Source organism: Hakea prostrata, chromosome 2 (assembly GCF_041222555.1).
Source record: "Hakea prostrata isolate BN-2017 chromosome 2, UWA_Hpros_2, whole genome shotgun sequence".
Lineage (NCBI taxonomy): Eukaryota > Viridiplantae > Streptophyta > Magnoliopsida > Proteales > Proteaceae > Hakea > Hakea prostrata.
This window is the reverse complement of record NC_142601.1, coordinates 57,874,988-57,893,624: the sequence shown is the minus strand read 5'-3', so window position 1 is coordinate 57,893,624 and position 18,637 is coordinate 57,874,988. Positions and strand designations below refer to the sequence as shown.

At 38.5% G+C, this 18,637-nt stretch overlaps 2 protein-coding genes and 2 non-coding genes across 9 annotated transcripts in view; 1 reads left to right on the top strand and 3 right to left on the bottom strand.

Moving 5' to 3' along the window:
- The window catches only part of LOC149025198 (uncharacterized), a 30,926-nt gene extending 27,056 nt beyond the window's left edge, over positions 1 to 3,870 (bottom strand). For all 5 annotated transcript variants that reach the window (XM_089145416.1, XM_089145418.1, XM_089145417.1 and 2 more), the window contains exon 1: positions 2,621 to 3,870. In XM_089145416.1, coding sequence (XP_089001542.1) covers positions 2,621 to 3,594 — 974 coding nt within the window. In that variant the 5' untranslated portion in view covers positions 3,595 to 3,870. The remainder of the gene's footprint in view (positions 1 to 2,620) is intronic.
- An 8,374-nt stretch (positions 3,871 to 12,244) lies between these two features.
- On the bottom strand, positions 12,245 to 12,451 carry LOC149025197 (RNase MRP). The gene has a single exon (XR_016171983.1).
- Positions 12,452 to 12,842: 391 nt separating this feature from the next.
- LOC149025196 (RNase MRP) lies at positions 12,843 to 13,055 on the bottom strand. Its single transcript, XR_016171982.1, has one exon.
- Positions 13,056 to 15,519: 2,464 nt separating this feature from the next.
- On the top strand, positions 15,520 to 16,914 carry LOC149025195 (pseudo histidine-containing phosphotransfer protein 6-like). 2 transcript variants are annotated; one of them, XM_089143090.1, is made up of 5 exons: positions 15,520 to 15,707; positions 15,805 to 15,935; positions 16,063 to 16,206; positions 16,329 to 16,401; positions 16,493 to 16,914. In XM_089143090.1, the coding sequence occupies exons 1-5, from the start codon at positions 15,639 to 15,641 to the stop codon at positions 16,544 to 16,546; spliced, it is 471 nt and encodes a 156-aa protein (XP_088999216.1). In that variant the 5' UTR covers positions 15,520 to 15,638; the 3' UTR covers positions 16,547 to 16,914. The 2 variants fall into 2 exon arrangements, with proteins under 2 accessions (XP_088999216.1, XP_088999217.1); XM_089143091.1 differs by having other exon boundaries at positions 16,329 to 16,412; positions 16,493 to 16,561.
- Positions 16,915 to 18,637: the final 1,723 nt, after the last annotated feature.

Below are 18,637 nucleotides of genomic sequence, written 5' to 3'. Positions count from 1 at the left end.
CTTGTTGTCCATTTTTTTGGGTTTCTATTTGTTTTGTCTTGTTGATGGTGCTGGGTTGCGGGGTTTCCTTATACTTAGTATCCGTCATGACATACTAGTTTCTTACATTTCGTTGATCTGCAAAGGGGGTTCGTGCTTGGACTAAGGCAACTACAATTGCTTGCATTGTCACTACTATGCCCACAATAATCTTTCTCTCCAACCATTGCCACCCCTAAAAAGAAAATGGTTGGAAGGAGTTTTGCAAATAGAATGCTATTAGGTTAGGGTTTAGGGTGTGACGAGGATGATGGCGGGTGATTTGCGGGGAAGGTGGGGGTAGTGGTCACCGGCAAAGGGAGAGGGTGTGGTGGTTTCCGGTGATGGTGGGCGGTTTCCAGCGAGGTGTAAGAAGAAGATGAGTGAAGGAAGAATCCCTTCACTCACCTAAGGGTTGGGAATAGAAGGGTCATTTAGTCATTACACTATCCTTAAGGGCACTAGGGTCATTTGCGTTCAAAATTTGAATGAGTTAACAAAATCAAGTAATTGAGGGTAACTTGTAATTTTGAAGTGGGTAAATTGTAATTCTTTACACTAAAGTGGGGTGTCCGAAGTTTCATCCCCCACTAAAATGGGTAAACTGTAAAAATCCTCTATTTTTTTTCTTCTTATTTTAAGGTAATAAATAAAGCCTCCAAACTCTGTAATTGCAAGTTGAATTGATTAAATAAAATTTCTGAGTCGGAGTCATGGACTTCCTTGAGAGGGCCACAGCGGTATTAGAGTGAGGAAACAGCCATTGTCTTCAAGCTCCAACAACTTTTAGGAATAATTCAACAATTTCAGCAACCTAACCCCAATCCCAAGTAACTACAGCCCCTCCCCTCACCATTCCTAACCTTCCTTCTCACACCAATCAGACCCTTCTTTGTTTTCTTGAATTTTCGTACTTCTCTTGAGACCCAAATTTCAAGGTCAAGTATACACCAATCTAACTATAAGATCTGACCCAAACTTTAGGAACCTTATCCCCCAACCCTAGTGACCTTAGATCCCAATTTGTCCCCATTCTAACCGTCCAATTTCAAGATATAATAATTTTCTTGAATTTTTGTACTTCCCGAGACCCTAAAGCCAAGAACCTTTATATATTTTAATTTAGCCACCCAAACACCAAACTTGGGGGGTCATATCGCTATATTATTACCTACATTCCCTCCAAGTTTCAACTTATTCTGACACCTATAGACCCAAGCTTCCATCTCAAGGAATTTATCCCATATCCCCCATGGGATGGATTATGTATTCTTAGGATGCTAATTGTTTGACCACAAACATTAACCTAACCTTTCCCCCCCAGGAAACCATCTCTTCACAACCCATATCACAAAGGAACCCAACATCCCCTAAATTCCCAAAACCCCAGCTGAACCTTACCCTAGAACCCTACAACCAACTGATTCCCTTCAATCGCAGGGTATTCTAAACCCTAATTGACTGCAGATTCTATTGAAGAGGATCCTTGAGTGAACCTAACTTTGGAGAAACATCCCTACAAGCTAAACCCTAGAATTTGGTTCATCACTAATACGTATATATATATATATATATATATATATATATATATATATATATATATATATATATATATATATAGATAGTATACGCGCTCTCTAGTTATATATATATAAGCTATTTATTCTAAGAATAGATATAAAATTTACTAAGAAGAGAAAAATTGATCTACTAACACTAGAATGGAAACTCTTAAGTCACAAGTTCCAAAATTAGAGACCAAATAAACTCCTCACATATAAACAACATTGACCCTTCTGAATAAATCTTAACGTGACAAAATTGACCCTTTTAGAAAATCATCACATGATCTGGAATTGGGCCTCAAAAAATCTTTTAGTATCATTTGCACAAAGGCAAAACAAAAGCTGACATTGTTCATGTCAATAGTAATCTGAAGTGTTTTGACCTCCTTTTCTTGATGCTCTGTCATACACAAATCTTGTCACCTTATTTTCTTCCCCTTTCTCCCCCCCCCCCTTCAAATGCCATTGTTTGCCTAGCAACCATAACAACATAGGCTAACACTTTTTATCAATTTCATTAATGGTGACTATAATTCAGAAAACAGTAGAAAACACCATAAATAATTCCAGAATGTAATCAAACCATGACACCATTTTAGCCTTGAAGCCTCTCTAGACAACTAAATCCCTCAAAAACCAACTGTTATGAGCTGATTTTAGCATAAACAATTACCCTTCCCAATCTTCCGTGGCAAAACCCCCAGCTACAGAGAAACTCAAAAGATACAAGCATGGATTTCTTCAGGTCAAGCGTTTATTTTTCGTATATTATCCCTTTCCCTGCATTCAAATTCCTGGATTCATGTGATTGTAACAGATCCACTTATTTAAATAGAATTTAGTTGGTGCAGGAGCAGAAGATCTGAAATCCCTTCCCTAAATTCATTACTGACAGCTCATGAATCATACTTCACTGCTTGAAGACCTATCTAAAGATTGGATTGAACAATCAACAAGAGGCTGTACAGTCAATATGTTTTGTCAAACCATAAACTTTTGAATTACTAAAAATAATGCAGCAAGTACAGGACACTTACTCTTTCCGCTTCCAGGTGCTGAGCTTTCCGTCAAGATGAGCACAGTAAAGCACGTCATTGTCTAGATCGGGCAACACATCCAGAAACTTGCCAAAACCCCGGGGCAACCCAGTAGAAGAAAGCAAAGTCTCGTATTGCAAATCGAACACAAATAGCTCTTTGGGGAATGTAACAAAAAGAATGTGTCTCCATTGTGGTGAGAAACTGAACCTTGCTACAAACAAAGGGAATACCGCGAGTGCAGGTGCAGCGGAACCAGAAGCCGCGTCTCTCTCGAGTTTCTGCAACTCAGTAGAATCACTAGCAGTCGGGATCCGGTGTTCCTTGATGACAACATCGCCGTCATTGTCCCCAATGACCAAAACGGACAATAGGAACCCCTTGAGCCCCAAGGCGCAGAAATGTCTGGCATCAAAAGGATCACATCGAATGCAAGACAGAAATTTGAGGGAAGCGTCGTATTTCCAGATGCAGCGACCAGTGGAGGCGTTCCAGAGGGCAAGAAGAGAGGGGCCACTAATGGATGCTATGAGCCAAGAATCAGCACGGGCACGTACCCAGCAGAGATCCTGAACGCCGAGCTTGGATTTATCAGACGGATCAGCCTCCATCCAGAGGAAGACTTGGCGGAGACGGAAATCCCAGAGAGCGATACGGCCCTGGCGGTCTCCGACGGCAAGGAAGAGATAGGAATTAGAGAGTTCATGGGTGAGGATGTCGCGGCGAATGGGTTGAGGAGCCCAACGGACAGAGGTCACAAAGGGGGCAAGAGCGATAGGAGAGGTAGAAGGTGCGGGCATTGGAAGGACACAGAGGAGCTGCATTGAACGAGCGTCGATGACGGTGACACAGCTACCGGCGCCGTACGCCAGCAGGCCACTGGTGCTGCAATCTGCAGATCCGCCATTGCTTCGGCTTGGTGGACCTGGGAGCATACAGTTACAGGAATCCTGTGCGGATCGGGTAAAGGACATTATTCAAAGACGAGTTACAACTTAAGACCTTGTTGTAACAGATTACAAGATATGAGAATGCGATGACTTCAGAGGAGCCAGAAGACCAGGGACACGGCCATGTCTACACTCTCCAGCACCTGTTCGTTGCCGTTGATGGTTTTTTTTTCTTGGTCTTCTTGTAACCGCCATTTTTTGAGATATTTGAGCTCTGGAAGGCTTCGTGGTTTTTTTTCATTCGATGCACCGCTCTCACCTCTCCAGACACAACACATCATTACTAGACGTGATTGACCGTCCATGACTCCACGCAACTCGGGTTCATCAATTCGGTTTTAAACATCACACCGCGCGAACCGGTTGGAAAATAGGGTTTGTATTTTTTTTTTTTTTTTAACTAATTGTTTTATATAAGGAAATGAGTCCAAAGACTCTCTATCCATCAAATCCCCCTCCCCCCACTCCAATGAGTCCGGATCCTCAATCCATCATCAGCTTTAACATCACAAATTTCAGGGGCCAGGAATTGGGTGATGAGATTTTTTTTTTACCTGTGGGGCCCACCGATTTTGTGGTGGTAAAATCGTCAAGGAGCATGATGATCTAAAATCCACTCCAATGAAGTAGTGGGACCTACATTTATAGGATTTGTCCATGTCACATAAAACAATGTGGGAAATACATTCACATCACTGTAAGGGATTTTGCAGTAATGGGCACCACCCCATGCAGTGGTCAAAATTTATAAACCCTACTTTTCAAAATACAGACAGTTCGATTTACAGCATGGTGCTGCACAATTAGTGTGCATTAATTGCAAGCACTGAAATCAAGTCCAAGTGTTAGAGAATACGAATAGGTTCAATATGCAATTTACTTGTTTTTATTTAGCTCAAAAGTGAGAAAGAAAGGGGAAAAAAAAAAGAGGACATCTTACATTTATTTGACATATATTTAAATTATCAAATTCCTTTCTAACGTCCTAATTTATTTGGTTTATCCCTCGTTAATCTTTTCTTTTTTCTTTTTAAAGAAATGAATCATAATATAAAATTAAACTTTTTCATCTATTAATAGGAGAGAGAATTAAAATGTTTGACTTAAACTTTTGAGCATAAGACCAGACAAATTCACAATTAAGAAAACCATCATCATAACAATTCATAATCAAAGTGGTCCCAAATGTGGAAATGCGGAAACAATTTGATTTCTTGGAATTGACAAGAATTTTCTAGCCTTTTTAACATTTTTTCATATTAAATATGTTAACTTTTAATTAGAAAAAAAGGGAATATATGCTAACTTTTAAAAAATACATATATTTATGATAGCTGATCATGCCAAGTTTTCCCTTTTCGTGTAACAATGATGATACAAAGCATGATAATAATAAATAAATGTGAATTAATAGTTTCACAATAAAGAAAGATAGATGTAAATGAAAAACTATGCTATTAACAATACTATTTTTTTTTTTTTGATAAAAAATAATTTATTGAAGTAAAGATAAGGAGCTTTTATTAGCACATCAGCATTCATGCATGTTTGGATGGTCCTAAATCCTTACCTAATACGAAAGGAAAAGTTTAAATGATTCAAAGTAATTAAGGGCCTGTTTGGTTACTTGAGTTTGTAGATTTCAAAAATTTAGAGATTTCAAATCTCGCCATCTCTAGGTTTTTGTTTTGTAAATTTTCTTTTTTGTTTTGTTGGAATTTTTGGAATGAAATTCTAGATTTATCCTAAAAATTATTTATTGATTTGGTTCAAATCTTTACGCTGGTGGGACTCGGTTTTTTGTGTAAAATGGATTCGTTCATGATCTGGTTCCTCCCGTCTCCCATTTGTGTCCAAGTTTCATCCGTCGCCCGCCTCATATTTGTCATATTATCATGTCGCTACATTGAAAAAATCTCGACACGAGGAGAAAAATGAAGTGAATGGAGAGTACAAAGATTTGGCAAACATCTTGGCATAATGGTTCAATAATCAAATAATTTTTTCTTGGTAAAACACCTCTTAGTATATATGTTTATCCTACTGATTCTCCATGCTATGTTTACCTCTTTTATTTTTTTCTTTTGAAATTCTCCTTCCTCCATAAATTAGATGTATTGATTTCTTATATCGTGTGAGCCTTTTTATATTTTAACTTGGCACCCTATGCGTAGTGAATTTGGCCTTAGGAATCCAAAAAATGTGTTATCCATTTGTTTGATGGAATTCTTAAACGACCATTTCACAGGTGACAATCATTCCACACAAAATAACACAAATATGACATTCAAACAACTAGGAACAACTTTGTCTTCATGAATAATACGAGACTGATCCTCACGAAAATTAACATCACCCTAAAAACTAGAGTTGTTTGAGATCTCACAAGCCAAAATTTGCCAACCGAATGGTTGCTCAATTGCTTTCTCGGTCTAGAATGAGATGTGTATCAAGCCAATTACATGAGGAGATAACTTATGGAAACCAATACCAGTGATTCCACATATTGTAGGTTCCGTGGGAAAAGATAAATACTAAGAGTTTCATACCTAGGTTACCCTTGCTCCATTCACATTTAGCTTCATTGAATTAAAAGATGGGGTCTAGTAAATGGGGATAGGAGCTTTTAGGAATTATAGAAAGCTTTAAAAATACCTACAAGATGAGTGAATGATTAGGGACTGTAATTCTAGAAGCCATTTGTTGATCTTTTCAATAACAATAGAGGATGCATGAGCCTTTTCATTAGTATTCTTATTATTTATTTACTTACACAACAACTCTTCAGTGATGAGCCTTAATAAACTTTTGATCCACGTCAAGAGTTTGAATACCATAAAGGGTTATGTAAAATATAGTGAAAGCTATCAAAAAAGAACTACCTACAACCCCCCCTCCCCCAAAGAAAAAAACTCCCTCAAGGAACAGAGTGCAACCACTTGAAGAGGCTACCTATTGCTAAAGATAGAGCTGCATAGAGTGAAAGTCATTGGTAGACAACAACTGTGAATTGTGGTTGTATGTTATGTGCCTAATGAGGCTCAATTTAGTGCATGGATAGTAGATTGGGCCAACCTAATATGAGTTAAGTTAAAAGAGTTGATCCAACTAGTTCCATAAGCTTCGGAGCTTTTAATGCATTGCTCAAGCACCTATCATTTGATATCAGAGCTGGCACCACGTCAAGCGTTCGAATACTGAAAATGCTACCTAGGAGAGGGTTGTTTGGAGTAGAGTGAAGCTACCAATAAAGGGTTGTCTGCCGTCCAAAAAAAAAAGCTCATCAAATCTCAATAACACACTCATAATAACAAAACTGATGGCTTCTCCCGAATGGGTTCAGGAGACCATAGCGCTTCCTCTTTAGAAGCGAGGGTGCTATCTCATCATTCCCAAGATACTGAAAGAAATTGACCAAATGTGGTTTGACACATTTTTTTCTTGCAGCTTACAAGTGTCTCCCTCATTATAAACAAGAATTACGACTCAAATATTCAAAGAGATATTAAGAAATTTCAACAAGATAGTGCTAAAGGGGCACTCTACACCATGACAACATACTATAGAAGGCTCTAATGACATGCCGTCACACATCATGTTTTCAATGTTTGGCTACAACCTCACGATTCCAATACCATAATCGAAACTCAATATGGGAATTTGATAGGGAGAATGGTTGTGCAAGCATGGTGAAATTGCTACTCCGTGCAAAATTGTGGTTACTCTTAATTAGTTAAAAATGTTAAACTCTATATGTAGTTGATCTTACTTTTATTTTATTTTATTTTATTTTATTTTTTGAAAAAATTAATTAATATTATCTTCTTTTTTTTTTGTGGGATTTTAATATTATCTTGTATTTCATATGAATTTTTTTTTTACCAAAGTGAAGATATTATTAAAAAAAAAAAATTGAGGAGTAGAGTGTAGCCACTTGAAGAGGGCTACTTTCATCGTCTTATACATGATCACATGAGCAAATTAATCAAGATTACAATGTTGTGCACTTTCCCAACATTTGGGAAACGCCGCTGTAGACCTGAAGTGTTATAAAAGTATACGAGGTAGCTAAGTATACGGTGACACTTACCATTAAATGCCACAAAAATACCTTGGTGGTGTGGGAAGGGAGAGAAAAGAAGATACTGAAGATGAGAATAGGTTTTACAGTTTATATACTTTATAGTTGTCTAAAACCCGAAGGAAAGAAAAAAAAACACTTAACTTATTTTGTCTAGTGGCTAATTGTTTTGGATGTATAGTGAGTAATTAAATAACCCTATTTTAACCCTAGTCGAGGAAAGCAACTTCAAGAATGTTAAAAATCACACTCTGAGAAATCGGAGCTAAGGCAATGAGAGTCGTATGATGTTTATGCCACTCAATAGAAGCCAAGAACTATGACAATAACTTTGAAGTCCAATAACGATTGTATTTCCATTCAATGAGATTGACTACAAGTCCAAGCACTCCTGACCAACACTATAATTATGAGTTTCCCCCGGGATAATTGTACATATGTTGGTGTTTTGTATAAAATGCTACTATAGCACCACCCGATGTGCCATTGTTGACTATTTTTCTTGTACTACTAACATGAGGTAGATTAAAGGGCTTGACTCATTTCGTTCTGTAAGCCTTTGAGCTTCTTACATCACATCAAGGGCTTGAATGTCATGGGAGAGGGATACCTTAGAGTAAAGTAAAAGTAACCAAGAAAGGGTTGCTTGATGCCTAGGAAAAAATAACCCGTCAACTCTCAATAACAAGCTCAGAACAACAAAACAGATAGCTTCTCCTATATGGGCTCCGAAGACCATAGCGTTTCCTCTTTGAAAGTGAAGGTGCCAACCGTGCCATCTCATAATGCCCAAGATACTGAAGGAAATTTACCAAGATTTGTTCAGATTCAAATGTAGTTTGACCCTCTTTTTTTTTGGCAGCATGCCTGCCTCACTGTAAATGAGAACTATGACTCAAATGTTCATGGAGACACCGAGATGTTCATCAACATGATAGTGCTAGAGGGGCATTCTACACCATGGTCACATACTATGGAAGGCCATAATGACACTCTAGGAAACTTGTAAGTAACTCAATATGGAAACTTGGGAAGGAATATGGCTGTGTGAGCATTGAAACCATACTACTTCGCACAAAATCATAATTACTCTTAATGGGGTGTAACCGATATTATTCTATATGTAGTTGATCTTACTTTTATTTATGTTTTATTATGTTGGTAGTTCATATGAAAACTTCTTTGATTATTTTTTTTTAATCAAAGTCAAGGTATAATTGAAAAAAAATAATTAAGGGAGCAAATTGCAGCCATTTGTAGAGGATTACTTACTGCCAGAGTGTGAGTTCAAGATTAACAACTACGAAAGTAGAAACATAGTCGTATGTTATGTGCCGAATGAGGCATAATTTGGTTTATTGGCGCTAGATTAGACCAATCTAGTATTAGATAGCTTAAAAGGCTTGACCCATAAACTCAAAAGCTTTTGGCATGTTAATCAAGCACCTAACATTTGGTATCAGAGCTAGCACCATGTCAATGCTTTAAATACTGAAAATGACTACCTGGAGAGAGTCAAAACTACCAAAAAAATAACTCGTTAAGTTTCATTAACGTGCACAGAATAGCAAAACCGATGGCTTCTCCCAAATGGGCTTTGAAGACCGTAGCGCTTCCTCCTCACAAGTGAGTACCATCTCATAATGCCGAAGACGCTTAAGAAATCGACCAAGATTTGCTAGGATTTAAATGTGGTTTGACACATTTTTTTTCTTGCAGCATATAAGTGCCTCCTTCATTGTAAGTGAGAATTATGATTAGGATGTTCAAGGAAATACTAAAACGTTCCTCAACATGATAGTGTCAAAGGGGGCACTCTGACGTGTTGGCACACATATAGTCTTCAATGTTTGACTGTATGTCACAACTCCAATAATATATGAAAAAATCAATATTGGAATGTGTGAGCATTGAGACCATGCTATTCCACGCAAGGTTTAGTAACTCTTTTTTTTTTTTTTGGTAAACAGGTTTAGTAACTCTTAATGGAGTGCAAATGGTAAACTCTGTATGTAGTTGATATTACTTTATTTATTTTTATTATGAAAAAAAAAATTTAATCAAAGAGAAGGAATTATAGAAAATAAAATTTGAATGAGCAAAGTGTAGTCACTTGGAGAGGGCTAGCTATAAGAGTTGCCTAGAGTGAGAGCTCTCAAGGAGGAGGACTTCAAAAGCATGGTGATATGTTATGTGCCCAATGGGGCTCAATTTAGTGTATGAGAACTAAATTGGGCTTGCCAGGGAAAATTTGAAGCATTTGACTTTACTCATTCCATTAACTTGTTGAAACTTTGTTGAGGAATCTGCAAATACACTTGATCTTACAATTCTTCTTGAGAGCTGAAATGTACCAAAGGTACTTTCTTTAAGGTATTTAGACACCCTGATTTGTACAGTACGGTTCTACAGTGTTTTCACCCCAAGATCAGTCAGTTCAACCTTTAAGGTTGCACTCCAGAAAGGTTACTTAAGGTATATCAGGTAATGTTCACTGCTTGACAGAACAACAATAAGGAGAGAGAGAGAAAGAAAGAGGAGGAGGAAATTAGGTGTACAGAATGAACACGAAATTGAGTTTATATAGAGCCTCAAAGGCTGTGGGTAAAAGGGTAAGGTCACCTCTCTTTGTGAGGGTACCTTTCAGTTCTACTCCCTTCAGCAAAGTACCTATCTAGTTGATCTCCCTGTAGGAGAGTGTTTCTTTAATGGCATCTCCAAGTATTCACCTAGCAGTGGGCTCTCCAGAATAGGGCCCATGACAAAATGGGCCTTCCGAATCAAAGCCCATGACCCGTCCCAAGTCATATAGATTTATTAATGTTAATAAATATATATAATCATGGTAGGGTCACAACAGATTCAGGGCTCGGTTCGTGTCGCCCAAATTAATCAAGTAGATTGTCTATTCCTTGTATGAAACTATGATGAAATAACTGTGCAGGAAATGACATTGGAGCCGTAGAGAACTTTAATACGAGTATTACATTGAGGAGGGAGAACGCGAATGCGTTTATAGAGCAAGTACTTTATCAACTAGTCAATTGGTGGCACTAAAAAAGCTTCATCTATCACACAAAAATGCTAAATGGACAACAAAAAATAGCTTACGAATGAGATTCCTGCATTAACTGAGATACGAAATGCATTAACAGAGATACAACGTCAAAATATTGTGAAATTAGATGGTTTTTGTTCACGTGGATGACACTTGTTTTTCAGTTTTTTTTTTTTTTGAAATTAAAAGATCCTTTTTTTTTCAGTCTTTGAGTACTTGAAAAGGAGAAATCTAGAGAGATGTGAAGTAAGCAACAAAGGATCACAAATTTCACGGCCTAGCCAACCGTCGAAGCTCCTCGTTTCTGAGGCCGCATCTCTGTGCTGATGGCCCGGGGACTTTCTTGGGCCATAGTTCGAAGGACTGAAGCGAATCCCACTCACTCCAATCCAGTGCGTACGGCACACTCACCACGTAGACTCTACTAATAAAAGTTAGAAATGCTTTTGCTCTTACCGATGTGGGATTAAAGAGCTCAAAGCTCCAGAACGGTACTCTTTGCAGAAAACCCTAACTTCAAAGCAAAGCCATACCAAATAGCTAGCTATAAATCAATATAACTGTTCATAAAAAAAATGAATGTCACTGTATGCAAAGACACTCTGCACCATGGCCACATACTATAGAAGGCTTTAATGACACTCTAGCACACATCAAGTCCTCAATATTGGGCTACAACTTCATGGTTTCAATAATAGATAGGAAACTCAATATGGGAACTTGGCAGGGAATATGGCTGTGTGAGCATCGAAATCATACTACTTTGTACAATATTATAGTTACTCTTAAAGGATCAGGAGGCCAATGCATGGTTAGTTGAGTAGCAAGATTCAAACCTTTCAGTGAAGAGGTCGTGGGTGCGATAATTTCCCAAAGAAAAAAGAAAAAGGAAAAAAAAAGGATAGGAGTCAATGAGTCATGCCTTAAAATAGAAGGGCACTGAATTGTAAGCCCTGCCTCGGTTGATCCAAGGGATCGGGTGAATAACGCATAACAATCGGCCAACTACTCTGCGGCATTTTTCGGGCTCAACAACCAGCCAACCGTCAAAGCTCCTTGTTTCCAAGGTCACATCTCTGTGTTAATGGCCGGGGACTTTCCCGGGCCCTAGTTTGAACTGAGCCCACTCACTCCAATTCAGCTTAGCTATAAATCAATATAACTGTTCATAAAAAATGAATGTCACTGTATGCAAAGACACTCGCACCATGGCCACATACTATAGAGGGCTTTAATGACACTCTAGCACACATCAAGTCCTCAATATTGGGCTACAACTTCATGGTTTCAATAATAGATAGGAAACTCAATATGGGAACTTGGCGGGGAATATGGGTGTGAGCATCGAAATCATACTACTTTGTACAATATTATAGTTACTCTTAAAGGATCAGGAGGCCAATGCATGGTTAGTTGAGTAGCAAGATTCAAACCTTTCAGTGAAGAGGTCGTGGGTGCGATAATTTCCCAAAGAAAAAAGAAAAAAGAAAAAAAAAGGATAGGAGTCAATGAGTCATGCCTTAAAATAGAAGGGCACTGAATTGTAAGCCCCGTTCAGTTGATCCAAGGGATCGGGTGAATAACTGTATAACAATCGGCCAACTACTCTGCGGCATTTTTCAGGCTCAACAACCAGCCAACCGTCAAAGCTCCTTGTTTCCAAGGTCACATCTCTGTGTTAATGGCCCGGGGACTTTCCTGGGCCCTAGTTTGAACTGTAGCCCACTCACTCCAATTCAGCTAGCTATAAATCAATATAACTGTTCATAAAAAAAATGAATGTCACTGTATGCAAAGACACTCTGCACCATGGCCACATACTATAGAGGGCTTTAATGACACTCTAGCACACATCAAGTCCTCAATATTGGGCTACAACTTCATGGTTTCAATAATAGATAGGAAACTCAATATGGGAACTTGGCAGGGAATATGGCTGTGTGAGCATCGAAATCATACTACTTTGTACAATATTATAGTTACTCTTAAAGGATCAGGAGGCCAATGCATGGTTAGTTGAGTAGCAAGATTCAAACCTTTCAGTGAAGAGGTCGTAAGTGCGATAATTTCCCAAAGAAAAAAGAAAAAAAAAAAAAAGGATAGGAGTCAATGAGTCATGCCTTAAAATAGAAGGGCACTGAATTGTAAGCCCCGTTCAGTTGATCCAAGGGATCGGGTGAATAACTGTATAACAATCGGCCAACTACTCTGCGGCATTTTTCAGGCTCAACAACCAGCCAACCGTCAAAGCTCCTTGTTTCCAAGGTCACATCTCTGTGTTAATGGCCCGGGGACTTTCCTGGGCCCTAGTTTGAACTGTAGCCCACTCACTCCAATTCAGTGCCTGTGTTACTATTGATGGGTAGACTAGTAATAAAGTTTAGAAAATTGTATACCTTACCAATGTGGGATTAAAGAGCTGGAAAATCCGAAAATTGAGATGGGTATTTGACTGTTTTTCAGCCAGAACCTGTGCTGTAGAAAGAAACTTGGGGTTCCTTGAGGTCAGAATCTCTGTATGATGGAAGGAATTAATAACAACTTTTTAAGGTACGATCCTCAATCACCTTGATGAATTCAATCATTACTTCACAAGAAACTAGAAGATGATCGACCATTTCATATAATTTATATATGAACTGTTTATCTTAATTAAACTTACAGTAGCCATGACCCTTTAATTTGAGCGTTCAGACAAGCAAGCCTGCGAGTCATAAACGTATTAAAATGGGTACATGCGTGTAGTAGTTTCTCGAGCAATGAGTCCTAATGACCTCATAGCTTTTCTGCTAATCAAGGGAGACAATGTGGCACAGAATAGCAAGAGAAGGGAACCCTTATTGGCTAACATTTGGAATTTCAAAGCCTTCCCCTTCCTTAAACTAAACTTCGTTTTCAGAAGGAGAATGTAACACCTACAGTAGTTTAGCACGGGAGTAAGAGGCATGATTATTAGGTTATGTTTAGCTTCCAACAGTGTTAATTTATATAAAACTTAATCCATTTTGGTCCTGTTTCTCCTGGGCATCTCTTACGATCAAAGCAAAGCATGCTTTCGACTGCCCCTGAGAAAATCGAGGTCTCCTTCATTATTTAATACCTTTTCTGCTTTTATCTGCTAGCAGAAACCATCCTGTTCATATACATAATTCATTGAGCAGAGAACAAGGAATTAAGAAGAAAGTAAACCTTCAAACAATTATTTATAATCCTTACAGACTAAACGTGCATCCAATAGGATTAAGTTCATATAAAGAAAACCTTACAACCACAGAAGTTCACAAAGAGTTGATGTCATAGGTGGGTAGATTTCCATAGAAACCCATTTGCTTAAAATAAATTTTTCTTCCATATTGCTCAGAGAGAGAGAGACTGAGAGAGAGAGCTTTCCGCTTACGTCAATCCAAAGCACGCTTTTGTAAAAATTAGCAGTTCGAGGCAGTTTGGAGTATGAACAGTAAACTATGTTCCACTCAGAAAACAATATTAATTCCCATAATCTGCACACTTAGTCAGTTGTTGCATAAGATAATACAGAAAGTACCACACCGGACCCATACGATTGATAAGTTAATATAATGTTTTCTGTTCATTTCCTACTCTATTTCCATCAGGACATCATCATTTCCATGGTCATAAATTTCACCAATATGCTGAACTGCATTAAAAGGCTTTGTTGTGTCTGATTTCAATGAGAGTTTCTTGAGAAGATCTCCCAGCAGGGTGTTGTTATTGTTTTATTATTAAGTTGTTCTTCTTGTTTGTATGATTGGATGGAACTAATCTGGAAATATTTAAGATCTCCCTGGGAGTCATGTAAGGTTGATTTTGTTTCAACCCTATTTGGTTGTGCTTAATACTCAAATCGGATTGAGATAGGCAAAAAAAAAAGAGAGAGAAAATATGGTTTTTGTCCATGATACTCTTGTTAAACACAAACCCAGAGCCAGAATCGTTGACACCCAGGGCTAATCAGGGCTTATCGATGAACATTAAAAGTACCAAATCTCCTATAATTTTGTGCTTAGAATTATCTCTATAGGTCTTGTGTCTCTCTGTATTGGGGTATACGGTATCCGATGATACCCCATACCCGTACTCTGGGAGAGAGAGAGAGAGAGAGAGAGAGAAACCCATCTCAAATCTCTTTCCCAGAGACAGATGTAACATCCAAGTCTGTCTTACCTAGTTTGACACCTGCCATCAATGCCAAAACAAGGGTCACCACCACCACCTGACCTGCGAGCGAGCGATAACTGTAGACCTAGTTGGCTAGTTTTTCCTTTCCGGAGTTCGAGACTGAGTTCTAAATTCTAAATGTGTTTGTTAATTAATTGGTATCGTTGGAAATTGGAATTGGTAACGGAAGGGAATTGAAAAGTTGTTTCCAAAAGAGAAAATTTGCAGAAGAAAAAGGTCTCAGAGTAAAAACAGAGAATGCGAGGAGGAAGAGGAGGAGGAGGAGGAGGAGGATGGGACAAAAAGCCAAAATAAAGATGAAAAGTGGCCGTTTTTGTTTCTGGAAGGCAACAAGGCCTGAACCTGAACTTGAAGCTTTAAAACTGACATTACCGGCTGCAAGCAGTGTGTCGGTGCCAAGGTGACCGCTGCACCTGCACCACAGACAGCACGCGACTTACCTGAGTACGGGCCACAGTCGGTCACCGGTCCTCTAGATTCCACGCATTCACCTCGATCTTGTCTCCCTTGCACGCCCCTCCCATTTCTTTTCTTTTTCTTTTTCTTCGCTTCTTCCACCCTTTAAATTCCATTCCTCCCCTCCGCCCACAAACCCATAAAAGCCCTAATCAGCACTGATCGATATATACCAGGAAAAAAAATCACTCACTACTGCTAGCTCTTACATTTTCCCCTCTTTTCTTGTCGATCGAACTCCACTCATTCGTCAAAACGGGTCTCCCTCTCAGGATGCTTGGGTTGGGCGCGGTTCGCTTGCGAGCCGACATGAATCGCTTGCTCGCTTTACTATTTCACCAGGTTCGATCTTATCCTAAAACTTCAAATTTTAATTCTTGAGTTCAAATGGGTTGCGCAGTTAGCTAATTACGTACAGCCATGAAAATGTGTGATTCAGGGAGTACTGGATGAACATTTCTTGCAGCTCCAGCAACTCCAAGACGAAACCTCTCCCAACTTCGTCTCCGAGGTCGTCAACATCTACTTCCATGAGTCTGAGAAGCTCTTAAGAAATCTTAGAGGAATGCTGTAAGCCCACCATAACTCTCTTTTAATCTCAATTCTAATTCTAGTTGGTCTCTGCAGCAGGTTCTACTGTAATTCTTACGTCTCATGGGTGGGGGTTAATAATATATGTAATTAATATTGTGGGCAGATCGGATAGGGAGTTCTCAGATTATAAGAAGATGGGTATCCATCTGAACCAGTTTATGGGGAGTAGTTCAAGCATTGGAGCCAAGAGGATCAGAAATGTATGTGTTGTCTTCCGATCTGCTTCAGAGCAAAACAACAGAGCTGGGTAAGTCATAATTCTTGCACTGGTAGCTGCATGCATTGCCCATTTCTTCTTTAATTTGGTTTTGAATTGACACTTGATGGATCGAGCCTGTGCTGAGATGGGTCTCTGCATATGGATTACAGATGCTTGCGAGCTTTGGAGTTGTTGGAACATGAATACTGTTATCTCAAGAATAGATTGCACGAACTGTTCCAAGTAATTAAACAGTACTGCCACTATTCTCTTCCATTTTTCTTTTGCATTACCCACATTAATAGTATAGTTAATTTATTATTTGACGATGTAGATAGAACAGCAACGCGTGATGGCAGCTGGAGTTTGGTATCCCATGCAGGATTGAGACAAGTCGATGCTGATGGGATTAGATTGTGTCTGAGATTTGCGGAATCTAACAGTAGTTTCAAGATTTTGAGAGGAAACTCCTTCAAACCTCAAGTCTTAAGTTTCAACTAGTACTTAGTCAGTGCTTACAGAAAGAAGAAACAGAAGAAAAGCTAGGAGGGACCAACGACGCCTTGTCTTTACTATCTATGGTAGCTAGATGGATGACCATGTACCATGAATGAAAGACGACACTTCCTCGTGTTGTTGTATTAATGAATGGGAAGGGTTTGGTTTGGTGCATGTAAGGATGTAAACTGCAACTACCTGTTTGCTTCAATTCTGACGTCAATATATCCAATTGTCATTAATGGCTACAACCTTTTAACACTCGTCTCAAGTCTGTCATTGAGCAATGGGCCATTATCAGTTATATGTAATTCACAAGACTAACATGAGCTCTCTCTCTCTCTCTCTCTCTCTCTTTCACAGAAGACATTCAAAATCAAATTGACTGTGCTGGTAATGTTCTAATTGAAGCAATTCTCAGTCTCCGAACAACGGAATCTAATCTATACCAATTTAAAAACAAACCTGTTCTTGGCATTCTTCTTCTTCTGGTCTTCTTAATCTATACCTTTAACTTAAAATAAGCACTCAGAAAAGCCAGGTGCTCTTTTCTTCCCAGAGAAACACAATCTCATGTTGAAAATCTCCTTTCTTTTTCAACTTTTCAAAATTAGAAGTAACTTGGGAAGATGCCAGATAGATTTCAGAATGGACAAATAAAGTTGATCTGTTTAAAGAAGACTTTTGGAGTAGCAGAATGTAGCACTCCTCTAAAGGTAGCGTTGAGGAGGAACTAGCAGGGCTCCCTACCCCTAGCTCTGGGTTGCTGCCTTGCTGGGATATATAGATGGATTCACCATTTTCTACCTAGGCTTTGTCTTTATGCTGAGAACTTACTTCTATTCCAAAGCACCTTTTCGTGCCTCAAATTACGCTCTCTTCTTTTTTAATCTTACCTTCCCAGGTGTATAAGTCCACTTATTCCCAGACATCAAGGTACATAACTAAGAGTTCACGAAAAAAGGGAATTAAACAAGAGAAGCTTTCCTTGTTTCGAAAGGGTATGCCTCTCATCTAAATACCAATTTGGCCCAACAAGGAGTGATCAGATTATCAGAATATATGCAATTGAAGTAGTAAATGGTGGGAAGGTATTCACCCTAAGAGTCCAACCAAGGCCATTGTTTTTCCTAGGTAGTAGGGTTAAAGTTCTTTGAGACTTAAAAGACACCATTAATTGGTTTGCTGGAATAAAAGTGGGATGAGAAAAAATTTAGAAAAACAATTGTTTTTTCATAAAATCTTAAAGTGTGACTTTTTGGTAAACTCGGGTGAAAAAAGTTGACTGATAGACTTTCTTAAATTAAATTAAAGAAGCTTATTTGTTGAGATGGCATATTAATTTTCTCACTCCATGCATTTTTTTTAAGTTAAAACCCCTATATAGGATTTTGTGAAAAATTGTAGAAAATAATAAAGTGAGATTCACATTTAATATTTTTCTACAAAATCAATTTCTTTAACTCGGGTACATATAAGATTTTGTATGTTTATTTTTTTTTATCCTTTTTTTCTCATCCCACCTTTTGCAACCAAATAGTGATTTAAAAGAAAATCAATCAATGGAGATGATTCCAATTTTTGGGTTTTGAAATAACCTGCAGCATGTTTGGCCATTTTAATATTGAGGATTGCATTGGGCAGAAATGGTATGATTTCATTTTATAGGTTTTATTCAATTTTTAATTAGACCATCCTAATTTCGGCTAAATGGGCTTAATGGCTAATGTTTTGGTCTAAACGGGTTCTCAACGTTGTGGGCTTACTAATTGACTCACAAAAGACAACATGACTTCTTGAAATTGTTGTTGTCTACTCCATGATCCTAAGGGGAGTGTTTTGACAATGTGAGACGTCATCATCCGTTTGTTGAGGATTGTCAATAGCCCAGAATTCAGCCCATGCTCTTTGGGCCTTTTCAATCATTTCCTCCGGTTTCCAACATCTCTTCCCAAAAATGTGGTCGTTTCTAGCAATCCAA